This window comes from Mercenaria mercenaria, chromosome 13, assembly GCF_021730395.1.
Source record: "Mercenaria mercenaria strain notata chromosome 13, MADL_Memer_1, whole genome shotgun sequence".
In the NCBI taxonomy this organism is placed as follows: domain Eukaryota; kingdom Metazoa; phylum Mollusca; class Bivalvia; order Venerida; family Veneridae; genus Mercenaria; species Mercenaria mercenaria.
The window spans coordinates 37,627,924-37,653,815 of NC_069373.1; the positions used below are offsets into that span (position 1 = coordinate 37,627,924).

The following is a 25,892-nucleotide window of genomic DNA, read 5'->3' on the forward strand; positions in this document are numbered from 1 at the left end:
CTGTTTTTGTTGGTTATTAATGTCTTTTTTTTTTCTATTTGCGATTTAACCGCATCTTTTAATATTTTTTTTTCAAAGACATACTGGCTTCTTATGGTTCTGTATTCAAGTCATATACGGGTTGAAGCTGTTTTGAATAATTTGTCAAAGTCTGAATATGTCTGAGACACGAGCCTCGAGCTCTATTTTAGGAGCACATGGATTTCAAAGTCCTTTTCCATCCCTAAGTATAAATATGATTCCAGTGCAGGTATTCGGAAATATACTTTGTAAAGGGTGGCATGCTGCAAGATGAATTTCGTTGTTACTTGCATGAGCGAAAATACAGCCTTTTTATACAACTTATCATTAATTTATCGCTAATTAACAAATTTCAGTTTTTCTGCACCAAACTCATTCAAAGAAGATGGGTGTATTGTTTCGCTCATTGGATGTCGGTCGGCCGATCGTTTTGTCTGCCGGTCGATCAATAACTAGAAAATACTTTATTTCACAATTGTCAAAATTCATAAGATTACCTTTGCTCAGTAGATGGCCCGTATTGTTTTAAGAGTCAGTAGGTCAGAGGTCAAAGTCACAGTGACATTGAGACTGAAAACTGCTTCAGCTCAATAACTAAAGATTATCTGTGGTCCGTACATGACTCATTTTGTTTTAGGGATCTGTAGGTCAAAGGACATTGTCACGGAGACCCTGAGACTGAAAATGTATTACTCCCAGTTACTTAAGAACCCTTGTGTCTACTGCGTGTAAACTTCATAAATGGTTACTGCTCAGCAGATGGTCTCTTGTTTTGGGGTCAGTAGGTCAAGGTCAAGGTCACTGTGATCTGAAAATGGAACTGCCCATCAGAGGGGTTATATGCGTTTTGCAAACAACTACATTTTGTATTGTAAAATTTTGATTAAATACTAGTATTGGTTACGCATATACAAAAATGCTGTCATGGCAACTCTTATTCAATGTCCATTCATATTATTTTCCTATTTTTTCACTTTTACTATCCATCTTTGCTATGATTATCTATGGTTTGAGATGCAAGGGGTAAACTTTAACAGATTTTTGAGTATCCTCGTGAATTGCTACAAAAACAAATAATCTGAATACAGACTAATAGTAGGTCGCCCTTTTGTGCGAAATTTCCAGGAGAAAATTGGTGAGTTTTATGTTTTTTGAGCATAGTTCAAGGTAGTACATATTTCAGAACCTACCACAAGTTCTTTAAGATCCAAAATACCATAAGTAATTTTATTTGGAAGCCCGTGACTACCGCTTTCGTTTATCCGCCGTATTACCATTACACCATAAATCCCATATATATTTGTATGTTTATTAGAGACCAAAATAGATCAAGTTTATTAGAGCATGCCTGTCAAACGAGGGCAATCTTACTGCATTAATTTGAAGGTATAATTATTGCTGAAAAAAATGTTCAAGGACGACTCAATTTTAAACCAAATTTTTCTTGCCTGTAACGTCACTTTTAAAGTTCTTTTGAGTATCCAGTGCGCTCATAAATGGAATAATATTCCTCTTTCATATCAATATATAAACGTTCTTTATTTGTTTACGCGAAATATGCACTTTACCATGGGACACCGGTTGTTACTTATCTGCCTTGTACCAAGGCCAGAACGACATTCGATGCAAGCGTTTGTCATACAATTCAATGTTATTATATGACAAATTATCTATACAAAAGAGAAATAATTAGATTTGAATTGAAACGGAATAACATTTCAATGAATTATAGATGCCATATTAGTACAAAAGTTGAATACGATAAAAGTACACCAGAATTCATACACTTTATATTTATAGAAAGGCAATATAACCAACTTCCGATATTCAAGGGGACGCGGTGTCATTTTGTTTGTTTTTTCTTCTATAATTTGACTAACTGTTTCTGAAAGGTAGTCCTAACGATTTAAACATAAAACCCCACTGTATCAAGATGTTCTCAACCCTTGGCCTGCTGGCGGCAAGTGATTCTGCCTTTGCGACCAGTGCAGACCAAGATCAGCCTGCACATCACAGTTCGCCATTCAGTCTGTATCTTTTTGGTAAGCACCCCTTTCAACAGTTAATGGTACTGGCCAAATTGAAAGATGGACACGTTCATTATAGAAAATTAGCAGGGTAAGTGTTAATTTAGCTTCTAAAGAAGAGCTATTTTGATATTGATTCTAATATCAAAGGAATATAAACAAGGTATGGTATCTCTTAAGTTCTGCACACTAACTTGCAAATTCATAGTGCATAACTTATGCATGTGGCAATTGATTATTTGTCGTAGATCAAAAAGGGAGAATTTGTTGTCTCGTACCCTAGGGGAAATATGTTCCAAGAATAGCAAATAATTACTCTAACTGAATTGGTTTTAATGTCAATATTGAGAATCTGAAATGAAAGCACTGACAGTATCTTTACTTAGAGAATAAATGGATGTCATGCAGAGCAAAACAGAGACCCTATATAAATCTAGAGCCCAAACAAAATGAAATCTCATATGTTTTCATTGATTACTTAACTCGACATTTATGTTTAACGTCACACTGATACAATTATTGGCCATATGTTGACTTTCCAGCTGTTCATAGTTGACGAAGACCTTAGTTGACAATTCGAGCTTTATGTCTGGCACAGGCGGGCACCTGGATAGAACCACAGACCTTCCGCAAACATCAAGTTATGAAAAATTTATTACTTTACATCATAAATCAAGAGACACTTTGACACTATATTATACTTACTATAACTCGAGTCAATAACAATATCTTCATGGGATAATTCTTTTTAGAATTTAAAAGTACAAGTTCACTGGCAGGCAAAGCGTTATTGATTCCCCTTTTAAATAAAAAAAAAAAGCATTTATCCACATTTAAAGTATCCCGTGTCAAAAGTAGACCAAAGTTTGGCAACTGGCCCAAAAAGCATATCTAAACATGTACATTTATTTGCGACTATCTGAAGGTATTTGTTCCGTATATGTAAAAGCTTAATAAATAGATCTGTAGATTGAAACGGGTCATAAAGCATTGATTAGACAAACTTCAGGCGGAAAAAACAATGCAAGGATTGTATCTCATATGTCTTCGTGTGAATTATTGCTGATTGGGTTTCTTAAAACTATTTTGAATATTGTAATTTTTTCTCGACATAATGGACAAGTTTGAAGGATTGTCAACGGGAAGATCGTATTTTTGAGCAAGCAGGACTACAAAAAAAAAAAAATATGAGTAAGGATACACAGCAGTGAAAAGGTTGTTCATAGTGAATTACTAAAAATGTGCAAAAATAAGCAATGCTTGTTATAACGGACAGGAAAGTCAAATATTAAAACCGTTTTTAAATGTGGCGAATGCCATTTTTAATTACTAGAAATGCTGGACATCTTTAGCTGAGCTGAAGACCTTTAAAAGGGTTTTACAATGTGAAGAACGACATCACGAGCGTGTAATGATTTCTATGATCAAAGAGCGGTAAAGAAATTTACTTTACTAATTAATCTTTCAATTACTTCGCAAATTAACATTAAGATCATTAAAAATAAATGTGTTTTCTTACATTATTACTTGCATATATGTAAGATGTCAGCCTGCGGTAGATTCTTTTGAAATTCACGCAATCAACGGATTTAATTTTGATCTTCTGATTACAAGAAAGTCTATCGATTATCTATGACAGTTCTGAAAATACAGTTGACAATCGAAAATAAATGTGACATTTCTTGTACAAATATAAATTGCGTATCAGTTACATGAGATAAAAAATTAATGGGACATTTATAGTAAAATGTATGCAGGAAAAAAATACTAGACTATCTGCAAGATTGAATGTGAATGTGACTTTTGCTGTATATATTTCTTGGACAATATTATGAGATATTGAAAGTGGTAAATAATTTTATACGCAATCATGTGACCAAAAATATACGTGACATTTGATGTTGATATATGGATATTATATGACTAGACTTTAATGTGACACATACTAGACTATGCTAATGTGACATATGTTATACTATGTGGTCAGATAGTGACAATGGTAAAATGTTGCGGAATTGTTTCTTGTCGGAGACTTCAGTGTTCAGATTTCGACTTGACACATGAGGAGCCTTCATTATTTGTAAAGTCGCAGGTAACGTTTCTTTCTTTCTTTTTTCAAATGTAATGTCACAGACACTATGTAATATGGAGCTAAAAGTATTTTTGGCTCTATGACATAGATTGAAAAATTGATCCGCTGGGTACGACATTATACTTGCACCTCTAACCGGTACGAGAATTTTGTCCGCTAAATAAGGAATATTTTTCGTAAACTAGCACAAGTTGTTAAACTCATCAAGACGTCATGTAGAATACACAAGCCAGGTCGCTAAGTCCAAGGTCAAGGTCACACATGGAGGCCAAAGATCAGATATATTAACGTGTTCTCTCCACCAATTTTAAAAAGCTTGCAAGATTTTCATAAAACTGGCATCAAATGTTTACCACATCAAGATCACGTGCAGAGCGAGCACATTACCCAGGTCACCAGATTCAAGGTCAAGGTTACACTTAGAGGTCAAAGAACAAAAAGCTGAAATTTTTGGTAACTCCATATCTTCCTAACAATCAGTATGAATTTGATAAAATAAGCATAAATTGTTTGCATCATCCGTGCAAAATGCAGAGTTCACAACCAAGGTCATTAGATCCAAGGTCAAGGTCAGACATCTAAGAGCTTAAAGTTGTGTCCACTCCATATCTTTTTAACCACCGAAAGGATTTTCATAAACGTAGCATCAGGTAACCACATCAAGATGACATGTTGAGTGCACAATACAGGTCACTAGATCAAAAGTCAAGGTCACACTTGAAAGTCAAAAGTCATGGTCTGACAACATGATTTTAGTATTTTACTTTCCCTTTATCAAAGCTGGTGGTATTAATCGCTTTCCGTGATAGTTCTAGTTATGCTAGCCCCACTAATAGTACCAGAACTTAGTTCATTCGAACCTTGTTATTTATCCACGTTGACCATTATGCGTGTTCGGCAAATGGTACCACCACTTGGTTTAGTAAGTAAATGGCGTAGGAAGATCGTCGTTTTATATTATATCTGTTGCGGATATTGGTGCGGTAGATAACGTTAGAACAAATTTATACACAAAACTGTGTGCTGCATACATAAAAACATAAACAAAACGTGCATTGTATTACATAGCAGTAAATTACTACAAAGGAATAAATTAAGAACTATTCATTCTTTAAAAAAAATATGTAAATCACGTCCGAACAATTAACTCCTTTTAGTCTTATTAATGACAATGCATCATTTGCATTGCATGTGATCTGACGTAAATAATATAACTATTTGAGCCGCAACATGAGAAAACCAACTTAGTGCATTTGCGATCAGCATGGATCCAGACCAGGATCCATGCTGTTCACTTTCAAAGCCTATTACAATTAGAGAAACCGTTAACGAACAGCATGTATCCTGGCCAGACTGCGCGGATGCGCAGGCTGGTCTGGATCCATGCTGTTCGCAAATGCACTATGTTGGTTTTCTCCTGTTGCGGCTCATTTCTATATTCCCAACGATGACAAAGCTATGAATTACAATCAATGATTTAATTGTAACAAGATAATTGTAAAGAATAGTCATAAATGATATAAAATAGGATTTTATCGCGTGTTAAAGTTACAAAAATGAATACCAGTGGGGTACATTGTTGAATGACTATGAATATTGTATTCGTCGAACGAATTCTCGCGACAATATACAAGAATAGACATTGAAACAATGTCGGTGACAAAAAGAGATCACCATCTTACTAAACACTAAACAGTCGTGAACTTCGCTTGTAAAAGAATAAAAACTTATAGATTTTTTCAAGAAGAAATTCTTATGCAAACGTTTTAAGTTGAAGAAATTCACTGCCCTTCATTCGATCAGTGGCGGCACATTCATCCGTCTTCATCTCGTGAAATTGATGGTCCTTTTGGCCTTGAAAATTTGAAATCTAATTTCAGAAAGAATATAATCTTATAAAATCTGGTCTGTGAACTTTGATACGAATTGTTATGATCATGATGTACTTATAACATATCGCACTCGACTTTTAGACGTTAAGGTTTAGCAGTATATCACAAAACAACAGATTTTTTAAGTAAATAAACAGCATCTTGACACACAACTTATCTGTCCAATACATGCTTTACTATTCTGTCCCACAGAGTTGGATACTAAAATTATTCAAAATGAGTTGTCCCCCTGTAAATAAGAATGCCATTTGTAAAGAAATAAATGTAAACAATTGTCAAAAACGATGTTTTACCTACTTATGTAAAGTTTAAACACTCGCACGATGTTGCAAATGCATCAAAACGAAGACATGTAACAGCTTTTCAAAAATGGTGAGTTTTTAAAGCCGCTGAACTGTCCAGAAGTATGGCCCCTTCATGCAGTCCCTTTCCGGAATTCAATATATGTAAGCGTAAATTGACAATGGTTTTGTAAAATAATATAAATGTTTAATATGCTGTTAAATTTTCATGTAAAACAATGCTTTCTTTCTATGATTTGATGACGTTCGAACTTTTTTCTCCGAAACATGGACCTATACCTTAAACTGATATAATAATAAATTGTACGTTGTATACAACTATAAAAAGAGTCTCACAAGTATAAGTCGCTAACTTACAAAAAAAGTAAAATAAAATTTGCACGAAACCGTAAAAGAAGCTTAATAACTGTTGTTTTTTTTGTCAATATTGCAACGTGTTCTGCTGGCTCTCAATTTGCGCTTGATTTCGGTATACAGATATATATATATTTCGGCAATTATGTCATTTCTTTGAAGTCAAATTCACTCTTTTTGTTAGCAAAGACTTTGTATCGAATAACAGGGTCCTACGATAAATCACAGACCGTATGACATGTTGAAATAGATATACCATTTTGAAACAATAGAACTAGATTCATATAAATGATTACGTATAGATAACAGTACAAGTTCACTTTCTAGTTCTTAATAGTTAAAAGGCATATGAGCCGTGCCATGAGAAAACCAACATAGTGGGTTTGCGACCAGCATGGATCCAGACCAGCCTGCGCATCCGCGCAGTCTGGTCAGGCTCCATGCTGTTCGCTTTTAAAGCCTATTGGAATTGGAGAAACTCTTAGCGAACAGCATGGATCCAGACCAGACTGCGCGGATGCGCAGGCTGGTCTGGATCCATGCTGGTCGCAAACCCACTATGTTGGTTTTCTCATGGCACGGCTCATATATTATTCTACAACACATTCTTATGGGGGTACTGTTTTAGTATTTCTTCTTTATCTTATAATATCCTAAATTCATTCTGTAATATCCTTAATAAATTCAATGATATTACTAAATGTATGTTGTAATATTATAAAATATAGTGTATTTAATGCTATCACTAATTATGATGTAAGATACCGTTCTGTCATAAATAGATTTGAAGATATATAAAATCATTTTAAGATTTCACAAAATAAAATAGTTGATGTCTCTAAAAACGTAAATTATAACTTATACAGATGAAGTACATAAATTTGATTTTTATCTTTCAGTTACCTATCCGTTGGGGCCACTGGGTTGCGATCGTTTGGAATACAGTTTGGTTTGTATACTTCACAGTCATCTTGTTTGTGGATATTTTCTATTATACTTCGGAAAGCAGAAACCTTTGGATTATCTTCCTATCAAACTGGTCGTTCTTACTCGCCATATGTACGACACTGGCGGAAACAGTCGTCAGGATGTATCTTGTCAAATCGTTGGATGGTCCTGATAAAGGTAACGTATTTTTTGTGGATGTGACTATGACAGGTTTAAAGTTCCGTTTGCAGCTGAAACCACACGGCGGCTTTGCAGCTTTTATTTGGCATGAGGTAATGGAACACCGATATTTCGCATACAATTGCATGGCATCATCACATGAAATATTTTTGTCAGATTATCACGGTGCCGAGCTTGACTAAAATATTATTAATTTCTTTCTTACCTAATAAAGTGTGTACTTATTAACTGACAAATCGTTTTTCTTAAATTCAAAGATAAAAAAGAAGCGTTAGAAACAAAAACAGACTGTTTGATGATTGATATTTAGTCTGTTGACCCCCCCCCCCCCCCCCCCCCCCCCCCCCCGGCGCAATAACTCTATTATTCAGATATACCGAGTAGAGTCCATAAGATGCCTGCTACACATGTCCCGTTAGTATATAGAAACATTCATTTTGCTTCATGCATGTTTTAAAATCGTATATAGCTTATATTATACTGAATGAATAACCCGCTCGTAAATAACTCTTTTTAGTTTGACCAAATTTCAGGTTGTCGAACTTTTTCTTTCTCTTCATTTATTCTTGTATTTATATTATTGAATGGTTAACGCCGGTCAGTTAACCTAATCTTTATCCTTAAATCTAACAAATACACTGTATTAACTTCCCATTTGGGAGTTACTGACAACCTCTTCAACTGAATCGTAGTTAAAAAACAACACTTTAAAGGCACTGACCTCAAGATCGTACAAGAAAAGAAAAGATTTTTTTTTAATATCAGAAAATTATTACTATATTTCTTAAGCTACTGGCAGGTTATATGTTATGGAAACACATAGGAATTAGTTGTTTTTACTAATTTTTCCATTCAAAATGAAAAGCGTTTGTAACAGGGTACCGGAAGTAAACTGCCTTAATTATAAATCTTTATATTCAACAATCGTTGGGTACGTATTCCTTCATGGTGTATTGGTTAAGAACACTGGAAAGTTTTGAGGCGGACCGGATTCGATTCCCGACTCATGTTTTTTTTTTCTTGATTTGGCATTTTTAAGATAGTTTAGAAATAAAATTCATGTTCTAATATTCATAGCATGACCAAACTTCAATAAAAACTATCACTTTTAGCCAAAACCAAGTGGTATGTGCCTTTTAACTTCGTCAAACATCATGTCCATAATACATATGACACTTTTCAGGACTTCAAGCCACATCTAAAGATAAGATAATCTTTTTTTACATGTGTTTTTCAGTGCATTATCGAAATGCTCTAGAGTGATATATATCTGGTATTTTCACAGTGAAAAATATCAAACATATATTTTACTGGTATGAAATATAAAATCAAAAAATGAAAAAAAGAGAAAAAAATGTTTGTTTTACATGTAAAATCAAAATATCTTTCACTCATGAGCACCATATCTTACATTTTCACTCGTGGTATAAATATTGCATCTGGTGTTCACTCGTGAAAGATATTTCAGTCATACACTGAAACAAACAAATATCCTCTGCAGGACCCCCAAATGTGCTATTAGACCTTTACAACGGACACGGACAATGTAGATGTACTATGTACTATGGTCAAAATCTGGGGGATTTCTCAAAACATAAAAATTGAAAAACATAACATCAGAGATGCGTTTTATTTTTTTTTTTAGACAAATTCAAATGTTTTTGGGTTTTTTGCCTTTAAGACAAAGAATATTTTTATAATTCTTGGCAGTGTTATCCTCTGCTGGGAATAAATTAGAACTAAGTTCATTTGCCGGTAGCTGTTTCTTTATTTAGGTACAATAAAATTGACCTCAATTCAAACAGCCAACAGCTATGTCTCTACATAATAAATAAGTTTGGTCAAACTAGGTCACTGAAATAAGTATAGTAATTCGGAGAACAAGATTTATCGTTTTAGATACAGCAACCTTGACCCAAACAACCTGAAATGAATCTTAAGCTGGAGTTTTTACAAGCATGTTATATCCCAAGTTTAACCGCAAACTTTTGTCTCTATTCTAAGTAACAAATACGTTTTAATTAGCTGCAGCTTCCAATATATCCAAGCCTTTCTATATCTTATATACTTCCTATTAACAAAGTTTTATCGTAATATCTCATTCTTATTTACAGTTATTTGGCTCAGTCAATTTAAGCGAATAAGGAGGGTTATATTGTTATCACACCGACGTCGGTGCCGATGTGGGTAGAAGTTGGTCACCTTCTAAAGTCCACTATCAACTGCCCCTATGATCATCAAACCTCATATTTTGCAACAATGTTGGTTAGATATCTATATCATGCTTTTCGATACCTTCTAAATCAAAAAGCACTACTTAAGGATTGACTTTGTTTAGGGGGTAAATAGTTCATATGTTCCAATTCTTAACGCCTACACGAGTGGCAATGGCTTCCTCTCGCCTCTCAAAAATGTATATAGACAAGTCAAAACAATATAATCAGTAAACTATATAATTTATTTTGTAATGAAGTATCCTTCCTCATTCCCAGACTATTTCGGTACTATTTCAACTTTCGTTTTGAACAGGCTCTATTTCACTATTCTCAAAAGTGCTGACTTAAGACAGTAACTGTAAATCGCTCTACATATAATGTAAGTGACAATCATTTATGACTGGAACAAATTGTCCGTCTAACTGAAATACTGCTCCAAATTGTTACAAAAAGTAGTATTTCTTTACAACTTAGCGCCACCTCGGAAGTATCATTAGCTCTTTCTTCGACTCATCTCATTTGCCACCAAAAGCAGGTGGAACCAGTCTATAAGGCCGTGTTACAGCTCGTTTTGTTTCTAAGTATCAATTTTCCTCCAACCCACTGACACTTACACCCTGATCACCAAAACATGAGACAACAAAATAATAAAATTTTATTTTTCAAAACACCTAGACCCTTTATCTCAATATGCGCTTTTATTTATATTCATATACATTCTTAGTACAAGTTCCTAAACATGTTTGAGAAAACCCCGCAAATTTGAATGAAGTACAGAGTACGTTTACATTTCCATTTCCATGTCCGTGTCCGTGATAAAGGTCTATTGTGACCACTTGATGTCCGTCGTCCGTCGTCCGTCGTGCGTAGTACATCGTCCGTCAACAATTTCTAAAAAAATCTTCTTCTTGAAAAACACTGGGCAGAATTACACCAAACTTCACAGGAATGATCCTTGGGTAGCCCATTTTCAAAATTATTCAAAGAATTGAATTCCATGCAGAACTCCGGTTGCCATGGCAACCGAAAGGAAAAACTTTAAAAATATTCTTGTCCAAAACCACAGGGCCTAGGACTTTGATATCTGGTGTGTAGCATCATCTAGTAGTCCTCTACCAAAATTGTTCAAATTATCCCCTAGGGTAAAATATGGCCCCGCCCCGGGGGTCATATGGTTTATATAGACTTATATAGGGAAAACTTTGAAAATTTTCTTGTACAAAACCACATGGCCTAGGGCTTTGATATTTGGTATGTAGCATCATCTAGTAGTACTCTACCAAGATTGTTCAAATTATCCCCCTAGGGTCAGATATGGCCCCACCCAGGGGGCCCAAGTTTTACAAAGACTTATATCGGCAAAAAAGTTTAAAAATCTTCTTGTCTGAAACCACAACACTTAGACCTTTGATATTTGGTTTGTAGCATTGTCTTATGGTCCTCAACCAAAATTGTTCAAATTGTACCCCTTGGGTGAAAAGAGGCCCTGCCCTGGGGGTCCCAAGTTTTATATAGATGTTTTTACACAAGGTATAGGAGAGATCGTGTTTGTATACAAATTCTATTTTTAGAACTGATAAGACAGTGATCGGGTGGGCAGAAGCCGACCGTCCATGTTTTTTGTAAACAGTGATGTTTTTCTAACGGTCTAAACTTTCTTAAAACACAAATTACATAAATAATTTTTTGATCAATGGAAAGGTTATAAAACAAGCAATTTATTGATTACTTTTAATTGTTATTTCGAAATAAAATGGATTAATTATGAACGCTTAACTTACACTGTTTTTCTAAAGGTTGTGAAAATCACTACGCCGCTTTTAAAATTATATGTCATTTAAAACGGTTATTCATTGAAAACAGATATTTGGATACAAAAATATGAAGATTGTAAGTATTTCAAATCTTTTTGAAATTTGAAAATCCATAAATGAGCAAAAAAGTTATTAAAAATTAAAAATTCTGATTCAATACGCAAACGGTGTTAAAATCATTTGTTTTGCCAACCACCAGATAAACAGATGTTAACGCGTGACGTCACGGCGATCTCTCCTATTGGCTGCTATGCAAAGCCGCGGATGTTTTGATTTTAATGCGCATGCGCTGTTTACGTGTGGCAAAAGAACTCTCACCGATAAGAAAACCTACATAAAATTATCATTATATTACGAATTGTTTTGCCTTTATAAAGATATTTTCAGTCAAGTAATTTATCATACAGTATACTTTGATTAAAGACATGTATGTTAATTAATCATATCTTACCTGAAAAGCCTGCTTTATTCTTATTTTCGTCAGAAAAGAACAAGCATTTCCGGTCTTCCACACATCATACAAATATAAAACTTGATCCTTACATTTAAAAATTTCATATTTTTCATTATATCAATTTTTCCCACAACTTCAAATAGTTGTTATATATATTTATCACCGCCTTAAATGACATCTACATACTTTGGGGTCGCGGCTCCATGCCACTGAAGTTGCTGAAGATATACCGGAAATCATTGCGTAACTATTATGCAACTGACATGATAAAACATAGGTCACCTGGGTAATCAAGACCATAATTTAATTTCGAGAGTGTCCCCTAATTAGAGCGGACAATAAAAGTTACTGAAGCAAATAAGATGGCTTTGATGTGATGTACATTAATGCCTTCGGTCATCAATGTCATTTAAAGAACGCACTCAGATTAATATATCACGTGGCGGAGCTGTTTTGTGATTCAAAAAATAAATATTTCACGTGAATATCTAGTATTTCAAAATCTATAAAAATATACTTTGGAACTTTAATAGACATTTCCTTTTAAAGCGATGAAAATGTAGTTACAAAAAAAAATCTAAATTTGTAAGATATTAATCAAATCAAGGACTATAACTACACACTGATATAAATCTCTATTTATTTCATTTCTTATGTTTACATGCTGGATCATTTTCATATCGAAAATGTATCGCGCAAGAAGTCATTATCCGTGATTTAATAGAATAATTATGATAGATTTGAATTCTGCAAAGAATAGAACAGATAAAGAATGTAAGTATAGAACATCCCTCCCCGCTACCCGCCCCTTCTCTATTAAATCTGACCGCTGCATTCACCATTCGAACCATCTTCAAACTCGAAGAAACAATTAAAATAAAAATAACAATTTTAAGACGATGATTTTTTTTTGAATACTGAATGAATTGATCCCCGTTTGTATATATCTGGATACAAAACCAAAGGCTGAACTTTATTAATTTAACGTTTCATTTTCAATTTCCACTGTTAATTATATTTCAAGTATTATGTAAGCTAATTGCGACACGTGGTAAGTTATGGGAGATCACGATAGGAAATAAAACAAATTCTTTGTTATTACTTTATAAATTCATCGAAAATATCTTTTTTTTTTTTCATTTTTCTTAACCTAAATTTGTCGAGATCAAAATTGCCGAATGAATAGTCCATTAATCCAAAATCATCAATGATAATGCAAATTAGTTAAAGCTGTGGGTTTGCAAAGATCTACATACATTTTCCTTTATCTTTCGGTGGATATTTACTATAAAACAAACTTATTATTGATCGAATAGATCAAAATACAATATACCTCTAACGTTATTTATATTGTGCAGTCATGTCTTTTTGCCCACATGCACGGGTCCAGTGTATATTTTTTGTTTAATATAAAAAAAATCACTTTTTTTTTCACACAATTAACCTTTTATATGTTAGTCAAGTGAAAAAAAAATCGATGACAAAAAATCCGGCTGCTAAACGAAGTGATAAAAACCAGGAACACGTCCGCTATCCGGAATGAAATCACCGGGAATAACTGAAATATTTCGCTCCTAGAGATTTGTACTGTGTATTTCAAAGCAATTTATGGGGTCAGTTTAGTATTTATGGAAGGCTTTAAATGTTTCGAAGGTGCAATCATGCAGGTAGCGGCTGCAAGTGTATAAACTCCGATTTTGAAATGTTCTACAAGTTTGCCGAGTAGCTTCCCATAACGTTACGCTCGTATAGTTTACCTTTTCTATGTATATGATACTGTGACCGGATTTTTTGTCATCGATTTTTTTCATTTGACTAACATTTAAAAGGTTAATTGTGTGAAAAAAAGTGATTTTTTATATTAAACAAAAAAATATACACTGGACCCGTGCCTGTGTTTTTGCCCTAGAGCGTAGAGTGCGCATGCGCGAAAATTGTTTCCCGTTGCTAAGCAAATAGCTCTGTGTAAAAAGGTCTATAGACTTGTATAGGAAAAAGCTTTAAAAATCATCTTGTCTGAAACCATATGACCTAGGCTTTTGATATTTGGTATGATGCATTGTCTAATAGTCCTCTACCAAGTTTGTTCAAACTATGCCCCTGGGGTTAAAAGAGGCCCCGCCCTGGGGTAACTTAGTTATTATGTGAGTTAAATAGGAAAAATACTTAAAAAATCATCTGATCCTATTTCCAAGACTGTTTAATTATAATTACCTGATGACCCCAAGTAATATGATGTCACTCGACTGTGACCTTGACCTATTGACCTACTTTTTGTTTTTTTAAGATACAGCCTTGAAATTTTGATGACATACACAGTTTTGCACACAAATCGTAAAACTGAATTTCATTGACCTTGAATGTGACCTACTGATCTTAATATTTTATCATCAGTTTGACATTTGAAATAGGTAGCTCATATTACTCAGGTGAGCGATCCAGGGTCATCATGACCCTCTTGTTACATTTGGGGATCCTACAATCCTCTATTTATCATAGCGACTTGTGTTTACGTACAGTATTAATGAAAAGACATACATACAAATAATTACAGAACACTCGACAGTCACCTTATAAAGTGTGTAAAATTTAAGCTGGTATATACATTTGTAATAGGTTTGAATCATTTAAACTACTTGTGAGAATCCGTATAAATTAGCGCAAATAATCAAATTTTACAGATATGACAAATGGCTGTATAAAAGTAAGAAGTACATATTTAACACAAAACATAATATTGTTGTATTCTGTATTTTTTTACGCAAATGTTTACTGATTATATTAATTATGTGGATTAAATGTTACTATGAAAAGTTATTATGAACAATATCAGTTAAACACATTTAATGGAACAAGAAGTTCAAGACCTATAATTTTACATCACATGCGCAGGTATCTTACTAACATTCTCATATTACTACGTTCGATATTACAAAAGGCAAAATAAAGAAAGTGGCATATTTTTTCTAAAGAGACAATAAATGGGACTATATTATGAAATATGTACACGTTTACATATACAAATGGCAGCTGAATATCACTGCGTATATAACACACTACATCTGATACAATAAGCCTTTATCTTGCACATTTTCTTGGGTGGTCTGGGACCATTTAGAAGGCTAGTTTATCTTTGTTTGACTTACTTCTATATTCATCACAGTTCAAAGCTAGGAGAGGTTTACTTGTCATTATAACAAACAATAAAGAGGAACTATGTCGCCTCAGTTCTCTGCGTATTCTAACCAAACTTCTAAAGTCACGAACTGATCTTCCTAACCCGGAGACACTAACGTAAGCTTGACAAACATTAAACAAGAACTAAACGGAAAACCTAAATCTGACAAAGTCTTTCAATGGCAAATTAGACTTTTTTGGTCATATTTCGAATCTGTCATTTTCGATGGAGGCGCCCGGTCAGGTAGTATAAAACAAGACCATATATTCTTACATCAGGTTTATTATGCTACTGCTCAACATAACTATGAAAGATCTGTGACTATGACCTAATTTTGAACAGTATCCACATTCTCCTCAAAGACAAGGAAAATGTTCCAAGTAGACAATCATAAAGAATATAAACTCGGCCTAGGCCGCGTTAATGAAACAATAACAATTATATTCATTCTTGACAGGAAAGATGATTTTCTTCAACACCAGTCTTTCCCAAATTATTCACAGATCTAGATTTCGATTTCACTTTCAACAATTAGAACTGTAATCCGTGTCGAAACATATACCGCGGCACATGGTCGAAAGCAAACAAAACTTTCATTTAGAAATGGAGTCTTTTCGGGGTAATTGCGTTAGCTGGTTCTCAGCTTGCCCATTAGTTATTGCACATAAAAAGAGGTCAAAGAAATCTCAATGGCACTCGATCGAAAGCTTCGGTTTTTTCCGTCATTTTCAAATAAAGTCATATTGTAGTGAGTTGGGTTTTACGGCGAATCGATACAAAAAGGTCATATATCGCCGAGAAATCCTTTTGTAATACCGACCCGTATAAGACAGGAATTCGTGGTGTCACACTTACAAAGGAATATTCCGAAACTCCAATCACTCAAGTCTTAAACAGTTGTGTAAGGAAATTGCTTGCCCCACATCAACATCTAACATGACTGAGATTTTTATATTTGCCATCGAATTTGACAAATTGTTATTAGGACTATCAGCAGCAAAGCATGCAGTCCCGATGAAATATGTCTCATTTTTTTAGACCGCGAGATATATCAAATACACATTGCAAACTTTATTTTATCCCTAGAAACAGAAAAGTGCATTCCTCAAAATACTCTGTGTTAATAACGACCTGTCAGTACTAGCATGCCTTTTGATCTAAACATAGCTGTGGAATTCACACAAGAGGTCTTTGACAACATTGAAAGTGGTACATAAACTGATATCATTGTAAAAGATTATAGTAAAGCATTCGACAAGGTTAATCACGCAAACTGCTTTATAAAGTTGAACTGCTTGGAGTCGACCTTCTGGCATCACGGCGGGCGAAATCATTCATAAAGGACCGCAGTCACACCAACCCTACCTATAATTTGTATTACATAGTTCCTCATTTATGTAATCGATATAATTTTCATTCTTTTTTCCTAAGATAAATATATCTGTCTAATAGTCACCCAAGTCATGATCAGTAGGACCCCAACATAGGTCTATATTCTGAGGGGCTGGATATTACATCCCTAAAATAAGGTATTTTATTAAGTTTTACACTGTTCTAACCCTGTACCTCGTGAGATTTTGTTTCACTCATAACAAATGTCACATGACTTACGCATGCTCGGTATGAACAGGTTTTGATTGTGTTGAAAATTCTGTAGATGTTATAAGAAACATCACGTGTCTGTTTTGTTTTCAGAGGGTACACAAGAAATGATCTGGCTGCAGAAAATCCAGTGGATTCTCTACAATACCAACAACATAGTATCGGTTTCCATGACAATAGTTTACTTCAGTATGTTTGAAATTGGTGAGTATTTGCAATGTCTCAAGTCCTAGGAATATTTTATTTTGCTTTTGTTTTTGTTGGGTTTTACGTTGCCCCAACATAATTATAATCGACCTCCCAGCTTTGATGGTGGAGGAAGACCCTATCTGCCTCTATTTGCAATATTTCATCACGGGCGGGCACCTGGGTAGAACCCTCGACCTTCCGTAAGCCATTTGGATGGCTTCCTCACATGAAGATTTCTACGCTCCGAATGAGGTTTAAACTCACATCGATGAGGTGAGGAGTAAGTGATTTGAAGACAGCAACCTTAACCACTTGGCCACGGAGGCCCCTGCTTGGAATATGGATCAGATGATGTGATCATATGTAGTAATAAATTAACCGTAATGACCTATATCAGATTTTTATCCTCTGCTTTGTAGAACTTTTAGTCGGTTAACATAAATAACTTGAGCAACGTTGTACAGAAGTATTGGCGTATTTATCTGACAATACCATAGTTCAGTTTGCGTTTTCACTTTTCTAGAATAATTCTTGAACAAGCATTCACGAAAATATAACGTCATTATTTCAGTACAATAACTGAACCCCTCTTTTAATTCCAGATATATCTTTATCAAGTGTGAGCAAACACGTGCTGACAACATTCTACGTGATCTTGAATACCTCAGTTGTGTCTTCAATTCCAGTGAAAATACTTCACTTCTACCAACCAGCCGTATTCTTCATTTTCTACGCAATATTCATATCCATTTATCAAAATGTAACATCTCATGACGGGATATTTTTAGTACTGGACTGGAACAAGCCTAGAAATACTGCCATTTTGTTATCATGCATGGTTTTCGTGGGTCCTCCAATGTTACACTTTTTGTTCTATTGTGCGTTTCATATACGGATACATTTATTTAAAAAGTGTTCAAATTCGGATAGCTCATTACCTCTGACATCTGCCATGCAAAGGGACATAACTGCTACAGATGTAATACTAGAAGAGCCCGGAAGTCCCGAATTTATCGATATTAAACCAGATATAAAAGACGACATAGCTGTCAAATCCACTTCAAGTGCTAATGGTGACGCATTTAACCGTTATAACGGGCGAATGTACAGGAGTGAGACTGATCTAAGAGATTATAGATTAAAGAACGGTCTTTACTGTGAATTTGCTAAATCTAGTCTTATACTACATTCTAGTACTAAATCAACTAATGATATTTTTAGTGACGACACCGATGTCGATAGTATTGGAACTAAAACATCGCAACACAGAGGGAGTCAAATTATAGTGGTAAAAAGGTGTAAAACTTGTGAAAATGAAGAAGATGAGGAAAGTGACTCTAATTGTGATTCAAGTGCTTCCTCGGATTATCTTAGCCAATACATTTCCGAAGATATTTTAGCTTATTTATGACAGACTGATATTCTAACATATATTTGCTAATAAAATTGTAATGTTTTTATTTGCTTTGACCTGTGTTATGTTTTCCTACCTCAAGGAAATAATACCTTTAACATCTATGCCTAGATATCTGTAGCTGAATGAGTGGAAAGAGATGACCTGTTTTTACGTGCATCATACATGTGATATATTGTGTGCTAAGCGTCAAGAAAGTTTTTGCATATAACCAAAAAATAAGTGAGCATGCAATATTAGGTCTAGGTAACATTGTTAATTATTTCTGCTCATTACCATCTACTTCCATGTCAAGTTTAATCAAATACCGTTTAATAGTTTTAAGTTCTCACAAAAGAGGTGATAAACCACCCAACATATGTCCCTGATGGAGTCCTTGTGCCTGTGCCTGTGTTTTCAGGGTTTTTTTTCGGCCGTTTTTATAGCCGTTATTGGGCTATATTCCCAATGCCAAAAAGTATGTATTTTCCCCAAAATTAGTGCAAAAATTCCCAATCTACATTCTGAAAAAAATTTCATCAAAATTGCACATTGACCAAATTATGGACAATTTTGTAATGGTAGTATATCTTAAAGAGATTGTACAATGTGAAACAAGTGTATGAGAAAGTACTTAAACACATCCTTACTATATCCAATGGGACTAAATATTTCCCAATTTGGAACATTTGCGCGTCAAAATTCCCAATATTGGGGGTATAGGCTATGTTCCCAAAACAGGAAGAAAAAACCCTGGTTTTACACTTATTCTCATTGCTGTAAGCTGAATTTCATCCACTTTCCGTCAGTAAATTAAGAATGTTGTCCAGATAGATATTTGGTTCAAATGGGGAGATTATTTATCATTAGCAGGACAGCTTGCATTCTGCACTTCCTCTGATTATCGTAGATTTTTCAATATTCTAAGGTTAATTAATTCCCTCTCGTAGTGTCAAAGTTATTGTCTGCACAATAAAGATTAAATAAAATGAAAATCAATCATTAACTTTTGTCCGAGCAATGGAATTCTTTCTCAATGTGAAAATTCTTTAAGTTCTTAGTGATATAGAAGTTTTCACTCGGATAAAAAATATAAAAACAATAACAACAAGAGCTGTCTGTAAGACAGCGCGCTCGACTTTTCTCAGTGCTTAACTCTGAATTAGAGTTTTGCCAGTAAAAAAATTCCAAGTTAAAAAGGGACATAACTCTGTCAAAATTCAAACCAGAGTTATGGGAATTGTGTCTCCTGGTGTGGACTTTGATAGTAAATAACTATTTTGAGTTTCAAGTCAAAAGCTTTAATAGTAACAGAGATATTTGACTTTATCAAAAATTTTAACAAAAAATTCTAAGTTAAAAAGGGGCATAATTCTGTCAAAATTCAAATCAGAGTTATGGGGATGGTTTCTCCTGGTGTAGACTTTGATGGTAAATAAGTATTTTAAGTTTCAAGTCAAAAGCTTTGATAGTAACAGAGATATTTGATTTTATCAAAAACTTTAACCAAAAATTCTGAATTAAAAAGGGGCATAATTCTGTCAAAATTCAAATCAGAGTTATGAGAATTGTGTCTCCTGGTGTAGAATTTTATAGTTAATAACGATTTGAGTTTCAAGTCAAAATCTTTAATAGTACCAGAGATATTTGACTTTATAAATAAATAAAAAATTCTAAGTTAAAAAGGGGCATAATTCTGTCAAAATTCAATCAGAGTTATGGGGATTGTTTCTCCTGGTGTAGACTTTGATGGTAAATAAGTATTTTAAATTTCAAGTCTATAGCTTTGATAGTAACAGAGATATTTGACTTTATCAAAAACTTCAACCAAAAAGTCTAAGTTAACAAGGGGCATAATTCTGTCAAAATTCAAATCAGTGTTATGGGGATTGTTTCTCCTGGTGTAGACTTTGATAGTAAATAACTATTTTAAGCTTCAAGTCAATAGCTTTGAAAGTAACAGAGATATTTGACTTTATCAAAAACTTAAACCAACGGCGACACCGGGGCGAGTGCAATAGCTCTACTTTTTCTTCGAAAAGTCGAGCTAAAAAAGGATGGCCAATCAATAATTATTCAAGGACAAAGATTCTTAATTTTACAATTTCTTTTACAATTTCTAACATAGACAGTTGCCAAGTTGTATGTCTCACTTTCTTTCATTGTCATAAGTTCAACTTTTACTCCATTTCCCTCCAAAGCTTCGAAACCTTTGTTTACACATGAATTAAGAGCAACTGGCGAGTTCTAGTTATCTACATCTGGACCGCATATTTCCATGTACTGTTGTCAGGTTTCATCAATTTCAACTAGAAGATGCTTTTGTAGAAAAGCGCATGTCTCCGCCAATGCATAGTCGTATAGGCAAATAGTCAATAGGGGACAGGAGCAGAAGTCAGATACACTGATTGATGGCTACAATAGGGATCATCTACTTGGCATGTCCAATCATCCCACTAAGTTTAAACATTCTGGACCTAGTGGTTCTCATGTTATGAATTGGAAATGGTTTTCCATGTTCAGGCTCCTGTAACCTTGACCTTTGATCGAGTGACCCCAAAATCAGTAGGGGCGATCTACTCTGCATGTCCAATCATCCTATTAAGTTTCAACATTCTGTGTCAAGTGGTTCAGAAGTTATTGATTGAAAAGTGTTTTCTATGTTCAGGCACCTGTGATCTTGACCTTTGAAGGAGTGATCCCAAAAACAATAGGAGTCATTTACTTTGTAAGTCCTACCACCCTATGAAATTTGAAGGTTCTAGGGATGGAAAAAGACTTTAATTACATGTGCTCCTAAAGTAGAGTTCGAGGCTAGTGTCTCAAACGTATTCAAATTGTGACAAATTATTCAAATGGTTCTCAAGTTTTTGACTGGAAATGGATTTCCACGTTCTGTCCGCTGCGACCTTGACCTTTAATAGAGTGACCCCCAAAACAATAGGGGTCATCTACTCTGTAAGTCCTATCACTCTATGAAGTTTCAACATTCTGGGTCAAGGGGTTCTCAAGCTATTGGTCGGAAATGGTTTTCCATGTTCAGGCCTCTGTGACCTTGACCTTTAATGGAGTAACCACAAAAACAATAGAGGTCGTCTACTCCATAAGCCCTGCCGGCCTATGAAGTTTGAAGGTTCTAGGTCAAATGGTTTTCCAGTTATATATCGGAAATGAAGTGTGGACGGACGGACGGACGGACATGGCAAATACAATAGTAGGGGGAGACATTTAAATCTATTGTCCAGCAATTTAAAGGAAAAGTACAAGAAATGGGAGATAAATAGACAATAATAGGATTCTTGTATTGTATGGGCAAGTTAGATTCATAAAGAGTCAGTCAAAATCTGATTTATAGGGTGCTAATGTTTATCTATGATTTGATCCAGTAACCTAGATTTTACGCCCAAGTAACCCAGTTTCACAATGACCATTAATTTTACCAATACAAACATTCTGACAAGATTTCACATAAACCAGATTGAAAATTCGATCCCTACAGTGGAGTAAAGGTTTAACTACCATTCAATATGACTAGTGTTTGAAAACATAAATGCCAATTTCATACGTGCCAGAAGTATAACAAAGTAGACATCCTGACCACATTTCATCCAGTTCAGATAGAAATGCATTAATTGCCGTTCTTTTACATGTTTCCATGTTTTGACATAGCGACCTAAGTCTTTATCCAGTATGACGCAGATCTAAATTTTACCTACACATATTCTGACCAACTTTCATAAATAACGGGTAAAATGTTGTTTAAGGTTTAACTATGGTTTCACCCAGTGACCTAGTTTTTTTTAAAGAAGATGACACTTGGCCAGTATTAAATACAGATACATATTCTGATTAGCGTCTACGTGTACCAAGCAGAACATGTGAACTCGATAGTGTTTTAGGTTTGTAGGATTTGGGTCAGGGAATGGATTTGTTTGAAATTTTAACATCCTCTCGTTTAAATTGTGTTCATATAGCGCTTAATACAAGTTAGATTTTCATTGGAAGTATTTTTCTATGTGTTCAAAATTTTAACCAAGTTTTTCTTTTCTTGACCTAATGACCCACTTTTCTCGCTATATGATCAAAACACTAGACCTAGATTTCATAAACACAAATATTCTTAACGGGTATGTTTTATGTTGGCAAACTTAGCTATGATTTGAAATTGTGACCTTTTCTGACCCCAAGTGACCTAGTATCGATCTCGTGTGACATTTTCTTGAGCAAGTATTCTCACCAAGTTTCAATAAAACTGGGTCAAAAAAAATTATTAAAACTGGTAGCATAAGAGTAAGGACAACTGACGTCAGATCATCCCCTTATGCTTACAGTCCACTCTTAACGTTTGGTTCAGGTTAGCAAATAAATGGGTTAATCATATTAATTACATCAAAAGCTCTTACACCTTTGCAACAGGCAGTTCTGCACGTTTGATAAACCGGAAGTAATGGCCTAACGTCATTTATCTAGAAAACGTGGAATAAAGTCTGGATTCAGCGTACGGCATGAAAATCACTTTATGTATTAAACAGGTGAGTAAATTTATTACAACGGCAACTTAACTATCTTTTTAATGTTAAAACATGCTACATGTCAAATATCTAAGCTCTAGGCCTTCTGGTTTATTTTTAGAAAATTTTGAAGATTTTTCTATGTACAGTCAAGTAACCCCATAGGGCGGGGTCATGATTTGAACAAATTTGTGTAGAAAGTCTACTAGAGCAATGCATACATGTCAAATATCATTATGATCTAAGGCCTTCAGTTTATTTTTTTAGAAATTAATTTTCTATGTAATAATCAGCAGTCATGACGCCCCTCGGGCGGGGTCAATTTTGACCTCCTGGGTGTCATGATTGGGAAAATTTTTTTTTGTAGAGTCCACTAGGCAATGCTACAAGTCAAAAATCTAAGACTCTAGGCCTTCTAGGTTTATTTTAAGAAAACTTTGAAGAATTTTCTATGTACAATCAAGTAACCCCATGGGGCAGGGTCAATTTGATCCCGGGGTCATGATTTAAACAAATTTTGTAGAAGTCTACTAGGCAATGCTATAAGTCAAATATCTAAGATCTAGGCCTTCTGGTTTATTTTTAGAACTTTTTGAAGATTTTCCTATATAAAATCAGGTGACCCCTGGGGCGGGGTCAATTTTGACCCTGATGGGTCACGATTTGAACAAATTTTGTAGAGTTCCACTAGGCAATGCTACATGTGAAATATCTAAGCTCTAGGCCTTCTGGTTTATTTTTAGATTTTTTTGAAGAATTTCCTATGTAAAATCAAGTTTCCCCTGAGGCGGGGTCAATTTTGACCCCTGGGGTCATGATTTGAACAAATTTTGTAAAGGTCCACTAGGCAATGCTACATGTGACATATCTAAGCTCTAGGCCTTCTGGTTTATTTTTAGAAATTTTTTGAAGATTTTCCCTATGTAAAATCAAGTGACCCCTGGGGCGGGGTCAATTTTGACCCCGGGGGTCATGTTTGAATAAATTTTGTAGAGGGCCACTAGGCAATGCTACATGTGAAATATCTGAGCCCTAGGCCTTCTGGTTTATTTTTAGAAATTTTTTGAAGATTTTTCCTATGTAAAATCAAGTGACCCCTGGGGCGGGGTCAATTTTGACCCCGGGGTCATGATTTGAACAATTTTAGTAAAGGTCCATTAGGCAATGCTACAAGTCAAATATCTAAGCTCTACGCCTTCTGGTTTTTGAGAAAAAGATTTTTTAAAGATTTTCCTACGTAAAATCAAGTGATCCCTGGGGCAGAGTCAATTTTGACCCTGGGGTCATGATTTGAACAAATTTGCTAGAGGTCCACTAGGCAATGCTTCACACCAAATATCTAAGCTCTAGGGCTTCTGTTTTTTTTTTGAAGAAGATTTTTAAAGTTTTTCCTTTTGGTTGCCATGGCAACCAGAGTTCTGCATGGAATTCAATTCTTTGAACAATTTTGAAAGGGGTCACACAAGGATCATTCCTGTGAAGTTTGGTGTAATTCTGCCTAGTGGTTTTCAAGAAGATTTTTTTTAGAAAATGTTGACGGACGCACGACGGACGACACACGACGGACATTGAGCGGTCACAATAGCTCATCATGAGCCATTGGCTCAGGTGAGCTAATAAAAAATGTGATTTTCACATAGACTCCCTTTATGAAACCTTAGGTCAAAAGTTTTCAAACCAGTCCAGTAAAAATTTGAGCAGACGATCATAACTTTTTAAAATGCCAGATTTTCTAAGTATATTTTAAAGTTTTGAAAATTCAGGGTTTAATCAAATTCTAGATTGTTGAAAAAAACCCGAACGTGTTGAATTAACTTAAGTTATGACGGCACCGACAAGTTTTAAGGTTTATTTAATTGTGATTTGAATATTCACAAGCAGAATTTTGAAGAAACAAAAAAGCAAGATGTTTTCCTTTCTTCAATTTTTGATCTTGCTTCTGGAAATGTATTTGGAAAATACATCCAACAACTCGTAAAAGGAAAACATATTAAAGCCTTTCCAATTTAGCTCTGGCGGGCCGTAAGCACAGTGTTGGGGAACAATTTCAACAACTATGACGTAAAAATCTATCACGTAGTGCGTTAGAAAAGGTTATTTGAAGTAGAGATGGCAACTATGAAAAAGCATGTAAGAATAGCTCTTAGTCGACCTATAAATGATACCAACATTTATTTATTTGGGTTTTACGGCGCATCAACACAGTATAGGTTATATGGCGCCAAGCAGGTCTACAAATTTTGGTTCCACATCTCATTTACATCGGAATAAAAACATGAGGTATGGAATCAAAATTTGCATACCTGCCTGAATCACTGCAAAACCAAGTGTTAAGAGATCATACCAACATAAAAGCAATGATCAAAAGTGAAAGAAACACTAAATAGGCCCTTTTCTCAACAACTGGTCAGGCAGACAATATTTGATCTACAGCCGCGTCATACCAAAGACGTAAAAATTGGTACTAGTAGCTTCCTCGCTTGGCGCTCAGCATTAAGAGGGTAGTGCTAGGACTGGTCAGCCCGGTGTTAGTATAATTTGACTGGGTGGGGTATCATGTCACGTGTCTACGGCGTGATATTCCAGTGAGGCACACTATAAAGTTGGGCACTGCGCTCAATGCTACAAGTAGACACCGTCGTTTATATGACTGAAAAATTGTTGAAAAAGACGTTAAACACAAACACACAGAGTTTTTGTCGTCGATATAAAAGGCTGA

At 34.8% G+C, this 25,892-nt stretch overlaps 1 protein-coding gene across 1 annotated transcript; it reads left to right on the forward strand.

The window, feature by feature from the left end:
• Window positions 1–2,981: 2,981 nt before the first annotated feature.
• Window positions 2,982–19,668, forward strand: LOC123529506 (uncharacterized). Its single transcript, XM_045309866.2, has 4 exons — window positions 2,982–4,140; window positions 7,588–7,813; window positions 17,174–17,284; window positions 17,872–19,668. Exons 1-4 carry the CDS (start codon window positions 4,045–4,047, stop codon window positions 18,678–18,680), a joined length of 1,242 nt encoding a protein of 413 aa, XP_045165801.2. The 5' UTR covers window positions 2,982–4,044; the 3' UTR covers window positions 18,681–19,668.
• The last annotated feature ends 6,224 nt before the right edge of the window (window positions 19,669–25,892 follow it).

Excerpts from the sequence above, each read along its gene's own strand:
- LOC123529506 (XM_045309866.2), top strand. The coding sequence starts at position 4,045 with ATGGTAAAATGTTGCGGAATTGTTTCTTGTCGGAGACTTCAGTGTTCA. Across the intron at positions 7,814-17,173 it reads GTTGGATGGTCCTGATAAAG|AGGGTACACAAGAAATGATC; the intron begins GTAACGTATTTT and ends TTTTGTTTTCAG. Across the intron at positions 17,285-17,871 it reads CTTCAGTATGTTTGAAATTG|ATATATCTTTATCAAGTGTG; the intron begins GTGAGTATTTGC and ends TTTTAATTCCAG.